This window comes from Sinocyclocheilus anshuiensis, unplaced genomic scaffold (assembly GCF_001515605.1).
Source record: "Sinocyclocheilus anshuiensis isolate Anshui unplaced genomic scaffold, SAMN03320099.WGS_v1.1 scaffold61, whole genome shotgun sequence".
In the NCBI taxonomy this organism is placed as follows: Eukaryota; Metazoa; Chordata; class Actinopteri; order Cypriniformes; family Cyprinidae; genus Sinocyclocheilus; species Sinocyclocheilus anshuiensis.
The window spans coordinates 480802-488783 of NW_015536473.1; the positions used below are offsets into that span (position 1 = coordinate 480802).

General features: G+C 31.4%; 1 protein-coding gene across 1 annotated transcript in view; it reads right to left on the reverse strand.

Moving 5' to 3' along the window:
- Positions 1-1846: 1846 nt before the first annotated feature.
- The window catches only part of LOC107704665 (rap guanine nucleotide exchange factor 5), a 74709-nt gene continuing 68573 nt past the window's right edge, over positions 1847-7982 (reverse strand). Inside the window, 10 exon segments of the mRNA XM_074187072.1 lie at positions 1847-2246; positions 3314-3368; positions 3456-3520; positions 4164-4251; positions 4369-4419; positions 4516-4606; positions 4676-4693; positions 6243-6421; positions 7529-7651; positions 7733-7830. Of these exon segments, the coding sequence (XP_074043173.1) occupies positions 2128-2246; positions 3314-3368; positions 3456-3520; positions 4164-4251; positions 4369-4419; positions 4516-4606; positions 4676-4693; positions 6243-6421; positions 7529-7651; positions 7733-7830 (887 nt within the window). The 3' untranslated portion in view covers positions 1847-2127.

Below are 7982 nucleotides of genomic sequence, written 5' to 3' on the forward strand. Positions count from 1 at the left end.
ATTTTTGTGAGATTCACCAAAGCATCAGACAGCTATTAATGCCCATCTCTGTCTGTGAACGGCAGCATGTCACAAAATAACACAAGCGCCATATATATTCATAAATAAGAAAAGCAGTGTGTGTTCAGTCGCAGCACATTCAGGTGAGCCGCTCGCTCTTCTGTGTCTGTGAATGAATGTGGCAGTGCACAAACTGATGAAGTTCAGTATCCTGCGGCCTAAGACTCACGCTTTCCTGAGCTGATCGATTACAAAGCCACAATTCCCATTAAAGTGGATGTCCCATGGGTTCATAGCTGCAGCTAAAGGCTTTTATAAAACATTGGGCAATATTCAAATCTCCTCGTATTGCATCGCTCTCCCGTAATAGTGCTTGGCACAGAAACGTGTGTTTGCAAACCACATTTCTTTACAGATATAAACGTATCTACATTCTTGCACGATAATGTACAAACAGAGAAGTAAGTGCAAATACAGTATGCATGCATGAGCTTCAGTGCTAAAACTCCACGAAACGAACATCTTCAAGGAAATAATACTGTCGGCTCACAGGAACGATCACTGCATGTCACTGGCAGAATGAGCTCCAATATCAAACACGAAGAAAGCCACGAAGAAAAGCCAGTACTTGGCTCGATATGACATCCTCATGACCTTTGACACCGGTGTGTTTGTTCTGTTCACGCTCAGCTCATACTGTAGGGCCGGGCGATATATATACTCTGTTCAGAAAATATCATTTATTTATAAAACGATGCAACATTGTGACGTTATTTCACCTATAAGTTTGTGATTTTAACTAACATGTAAGTTTGATTCATTTCCATCAGTTCAAACTTTCAGTTTCAGCGAATTGATTCAAATGATTCAGTGATTTGTTTGCACGTTGTATTCGTTTATGTGTTTACAAAATATCATATATTCATAAACTGAAGCCAAATGGTTTTATTTGGCCATTAAGTTTATTTGAACTTCAGTAGCAGTGAAAAGCAAATAAGTTTGATTCATTTCCATGAATCAGTTCAAACTGTCTGAGACAATGATTCGTTTGCATGTTATATTTGCACTAGTGTTTATAAAATATCGTGAACTGAAGCCAAGATAACTATGATTTTATTTGCCATTAAGTTTATGATTTGAATTTCATTAGTAGTAAAACACAATTAAGTTTGATTCATGTCCATGAATCATTTCAAACTGTCTGTATCGATGAATCGATTCAGTGATTTGTTTGTGTGTGTTATATTTGCTCTTGTGTTTACAAAATGTGTATATTTAAAGACTGAAGCAATTTTGTGATGATTTTATTTTGGCCACTGTGTTTCTGATTTGAACTTTGGTTGTTCAAACCATCGGTTTCAATGAATCGATTCAAATGATTCGTTTGCGTGTTATATTTGTTTTTGTGTTTACAAAATATCATAATATTCATAAACCGAAACAACAGTGCGATTCTATTATTTGGCCATTAAGTTGATTTACATTTACTGATTTGAACGTCAGACCTCAAAAAGCAAGTCTGATTCATTTTCATGAATCAGTTCAATGAATCAATTCAAATGATTCAATGATTTTTTTTGTGTGTGTTAATATTGCTGTTTATGTTTTGTTATATCAGTTCCTGTGTTCACATGATTTTTACTGTATTTTCAATCTTGCATTATACATTTTTAATCAAACTGGTTGAAATTACAGATCCTCTGACTAAAATAAATCAGCCTTTAAATCCAAATATATAAATATTAATATACACTAAACATGGTCAAAGGCTGAAAAAAAGTACATAATAAAATTTAATATCCTTTTTAAAATTAAAATATTATTTTTTATATATTATTTTATGATCATATCACCCAGCCCTAACGATCTGAAGTATTAAATTCATATATAAATATGGTCCAGAGTGCTGGTAGAAGTTAAATAACATTGACAACTGCATTTCAACAAAAACAATGCTGAAAAAGTTCACAGAAAAAAGCTTTCGTCGACCACCAGTCATTTTTTACATTAAGAAAGAAGTGTTTTATGGTGCTGTCTGAACACTGATTCGCTGGGCTCTGAGAGAGTCACTGGTTCAGTGTGAATCTGTCCAGCAGGCGGCGCTCTTTCTCTGTGTCTCTGTGTGTCTCAGACTCGGGGCTCCAGTCTGTGCGAGAGCTGGAACAGCGTCTGCTGATTGTCGATGATGTGAAGGTAATGGACGCTGGAGCGCACCTCGGGACCGTCACACGCAGAAAGCTCGTTCCCTGAGAAGAGGAGAAATCCATGCAGCTCAGAGACTCATTCAGCGCAGATCTAACCACACAGAGCCTGACCTGAGATATTCATCACAGCATAATTAACACGAATGCACCAATACAGACAATACAAATAGCTGATAATTAGCAGTGTTTGCTAAGTCAAGCATCATTTGAATCATTTATAGCTAACCATTTTTAAAGAGACCTGAAGATGAAATTTGAGTCTTTTATTTGTACTATTTATTATTATTATTTTTATATTTAAAATGTAATTAAGTAAATTGGTAACCAATATGCTAACATATACTATAAATTATATATATATATATTTTAAATAATATAATCAGACTGATTATGATATACAAAACACTAATAGTGGGCAATACTATTAAAATGACTTGTATATATTTATTAACGTATATTGCATAATAAATTTATATTAATAAATTAACAAAGTATATGTATATAAAATGGTAGTATAGTATATTTAGTAGTGCTGTCAAACGATTAATCACGATTAATTGCATGCAAAATAAAAGTTTTTGTTTACATAATATATATATGTGTGTTTGTACTGTGTTTATTTATTATGTGTATATAAATACAAACACATGCATGTATATATGCAAGAAAATATGTTATGTTTATATATATATATATAAACATAACATATTTTCTTGCATATATACATGCATGTGTTTGTATTTATATACACATAATAAATAAACACAGTACAAACACACATATATATATTATGTAAACAAAAACTTTTATTTTGCATGCAATTAATCGTGATTAATCGTTTGACAGAACTAATGCTTAGTATATGGTATAACAAATATATTATAATATCATAATATTATTTATTATATTTTTACATTTTTAACCAAACATCCATTTTTTCATAAAGAATTTTCATAATTACTAAGAATTACACCAAGAGAGTTTGATTCTGTACCCAGAAGCCTCTGCATAAAAATACGATTTCTGCTCAGAATAAACCAAACTTTATTTAGATTTTGGTCAAAAGAATGACGAGGTGTGTTTATGAGTGTGTGATTGGAGCGTCTGACCTGTCTGATCCGTCTGGCAGTGGCGAATGAGTCGGACCGTATCGGCGATCATGTGCTGAGAACAGAGACAAGCGTCAGTATCACTGATGATCTGACGAGTGATGAGTGACAGCTGTCAATCACTCACACACACAACACTCACCAGCTTCTCAAAATTCACCAGATTATCATGAAATGTTTTGTTCCCCTCGTGGATGAAGGTGATATCTGAAAACCAGCACAGATCACAGCATTACTACACCAACTAACTACTCACTGGCTATACAGTCAAAGCATCTGTGTCAGGTGACAGGAAGTGGGTGTTTACCTATACGCAATATGTTTAAATTACAATTTAATAATAAAATGTCAAAATAACAAATATGACATATATTTGTAATATGTTAATATTATTTTATTAAACAAAAATAATGTCATAAAAATATAATAATAAAATATAAAATAAATTAATAATAAAAATAAACTAAAATAATAAAATACAAGTTTGATTTTTAAATTGTAATATATGAGTGTTCTTTTAATAAACAGAAGAAGAATCAGTATCATAAAAATTAGTATTTAGTAATCAATAACCAGTAATAAAACATTCTATATTTTCATTCTATATTTTAATACGAAACAAACTAAAATAATAACATTTTATAGTTTTAATAAACATAAACTAAAATAGTACAAAAATGTACTAATAAAATATAAACTAAAAAAATAAATATACATTATTTTATATTTTAATATCTCACTATTAAGCATAAGAATATGTTAATAAACATGTTATTAATCAGTATCGGTCATAAAAGCAGTAATTAAATTACAAATTTAAATTATATTTTTTAATGAAGTTGGTGTTTACCTTTGAGCAGCAGAGGCATGAAGGGGATTTTGGGCGGCTTCGTTTTCTTGAAAGCGTCTCTGTAGGCTTTGTGATTCATGGATGGATCCTGAGGAAGAAATCAGATCAATCTCTTTATGTTACTGATGTGACATGGAATCAGAATCAACTCTATTTGTATTAGTACACTGTTTTATGTTGTCTTTACAGACAGGGTTTGACTTACAGTCAACAGCTCCAGCTCAGAGAAAAGCTTCTTGAACTTTCCAGGAACTTTCTGCAGGAACAAGAAACAGAAACTGAGCATCTGCTGTTCAACTGGCTGCATCAGAGCTGGTTAACAGAGGCTATAGAGTGAGTAGAGCAGTGTTACCTCCCAGGTCTGGTTGAGGCGGCTGACGGCGGCTGTGTTTAAGCCCATGATGATGGCAAACGAGGAGTTGAGGTTCCCTCAGACGGGACGCCTACAGTCCCTTCACTGGACGTCTGTGGAGTTAAATCTGTGCTAAATACTCAAACACCTCCTCATTCACTGAGCCTCTAAAGAGCAGCTTTTAAATAAGTTTCCAGTGACAAACTATTAGACATTAGTACACTTAGAAACCATTAGACAGTCTTCAAAATTAATTTACAACCATTCAGACTGCAAAACTACTTCGCAAAAATAACCACTACTACAATAATAATAATATAAACTATTCTATTATTACAATTTAATAAATAATGACAAATAATGACAAATACTATATATGTGTAGTATATTATTGTTATTGTATTAAACATAAATAAACAGTATCTGTCATAAAATAAGTTTTATTATAATAAAATATAAATTAAAATAAAATGTTTAATATTTCAATATTGTTTTATTAAACATATATGTATAACCACTATGTAGTATTATGTTTTAATAATAAACTAAAATTATAAAATATTTAATATTTTTAATATATCAGTATTATTGTACTAAACAAAAACAATACGTATCTGACATAAAATGCATGACTAAAATGTAATAATAAATAAAAACTAAAATAATAGAAAATAATATTTTTTATATATTCCAGTTAATATATAAAATATTCCAGTTGTTTTTTTCTTTATATCTGTGAAAGAGTCTGTATTTAACACTTTATTGTATTAGACCTAAGAATAACTCATATCTGTCATAAAAAGCATATTATATTGTAACAATTAAATAATAAAATTAATACATTTCATAAAACAATAAAGATAAAATATGTAATATTTTAATAAATCTTTTTTTGTTATAAAACATGAATGATCAGTATCTGTCATAAAAAGCAGTATTATGTTTTAATAATAAACTACAAATTGAAATAATAAAATATATATATTATTTTTAGTGCTGTCAAATGATTAATTGTGATTAATCGCATCCAAAATAAAAGTTTTTGTTTACATAATATTTGTGTGTGTGCTGTGTATATTTATTATGTATATATAAATACACACACGTGCATGTATATATTTCCAAAAAACATTTTATGTTTATATATTAAATATATATATATATATATATATTAATTTGTTGAGATAGTGAATTGGTGGGTTTTTGTTAAATGTGAGCCAAACTCATCACAATTAAAAGAACCAAAGACTTCAACTACTTCAGTCTGTGTGCATTGAATTTATTTAATACACAAGTTTCACAATTTGAGTTGAATTACTGAAATAAATGAACTTTTACACGACATTCTTTATTGAGATGCACCTGTATGTAAACAAAAACTTTTATTTTGGTGATTAATCACAATCAACTGTTTGACAGCACTAATTATTTTATTAACAAAAACAATCAATATGCTTCATGAAATGCATTATCATTTAATAATAAAAAGTAAAATAACAAAATAATTTTTTTTAAATGTATTTTCTAAAAATATTTTTTATTCTTTATATATTAATATTATTTTATTAGACATAAGAATAATCAGTATCTGTCATAAAAAGCAGTATTGTCATATTTTCTGATGTCTTTAATACTGCTGGACTATTGTCATATTCTCTGATGTTTGTCTGTGAATCGTCTTTAATGCTGCGGGACAGACAGGAGTTGTGAAGGTAACTGAGACTCACTGCGCAGCGATCTTAATGAACTTCTTGAGGAGCTGCACTCGTTTGCTGAGCGAGGGACAGAGCAGCACCTCAGACATCACCCACTGCTGCACCTCATTACAGCGCTGCAGCAGGAACTCCAGCGCCACCGTGTGGCCACTGCTCGCCTGACCACTGAACGTGTAGAAGATCAGCTCTTGCTGCCACACACACACACACACACACACACACACACACACACACGGGAGAGAGAAAGATTCAGGTCAGTGTGGTGTCTTTGAAGAAATTCATGCTTTTACTCAGCAAGGATGCATTAAACTGATCAAAAGTGACAGTAAAGACATCTATAATGTTACAAAGATTATATTTCAAATAAATTATGTTCTTTTGAACATTCTATTCATCTGTGAATCCTGAAAAATTAAATGTATCACAGTTTCCATAGAAATATGAAGCAGCACAACTGTTTTCAATACTGATAATAATCAGAAATGTTTCTTATTAGAATGATTTCTGAAGATCATGTGACCCTAGAGACCGGAGTAATCATGCTGAAAATTCAGTTTTGATCACAAGAATATATTACAGTTTAATAGATATTCACACAGAACACAGCATTTCTAAACTGTAATAATATTTACTGTTTTTACTACATTTTTTATTAAATAAATGCAGCTCCGGTGAGCAGAAGAAACGTCTTTTAAGAGGTTAAAAACAAAATCTTACAGACCCCAAAATTTTAACCAGTAGTATATATCCTAAAACATTTAAAAAACATTGCATTTTGGTTTTGGGAATGTTTTTGGAACAATTATTATGTTCTAATGTTCTAATCTAATGTTTAAAGGATCTTCGATGTTGAATGTTTCTCCTTAAAAAATTTCAAACAACTTTTTTAAGCTTAAAATATATAATACACTTAAAATACAATACATTTATATTTGCGCATTTTAATAATTTTAATATAATAAAATGTCAATAAAATATAATAATATAATTTTTTTAAACATCATAACAACTACATTTTGTTTATGCAAATATATATTTATCATCCATAAATTAAAAGAAAAATTATATAACAAATTATTTAAACATAAAATAGATTTTCTTTTTGCAAATATATATTTAAATAAATAATAATATATAAACAATAGATTTGTATCTTTTTTAATATAATAACATATGAATGTAAATAGAATATAAATGAATATAACCATATACATGTGATTGTTTCATCTGCTGTCTGGTGTAAAATCAAGCAGGTTTCTGCTCATGATTTGATGACAGCAGCATCTGAGAAGCTTCACCTCGTGGATGGAGTTGAAGAGATTCCAGTCAAAGTTTGTCAGAGCCACAGCGACGTCCCACGTGTTGATGCCCAGCAGTCTGACGGGCTTCTGTCCCAACTCTGGACACTCCGTCAGCGGCGGCTGAGACACAAACACTGTCACTGAGTTATGTTTATCAGGTGCAGGCACAAAAACCGAACACTTTGTGCTAGTTTGTCATACCAGGATCTCGGTGAGGTCTCTGCGACAGGCGATCAGTCTGCTGGGTGCCGTCAGAGACTCAGAGTAAATACTGTCATGAGGCTGAAGAACACGCTTCTCTGACAGACAGAGCACAGGGTCAGTGTTTGACTGCAGAACTGACAGTGTGTGTGTGTGTGTGTGTGTGTGGGTGGGTGTGTTTGTGTGTGTGTGAGTGAGTGAGTGAGTGAGTGTGTGTGTGTGTGTGTGTGTGTGTGTGTGTGAGTGTGTG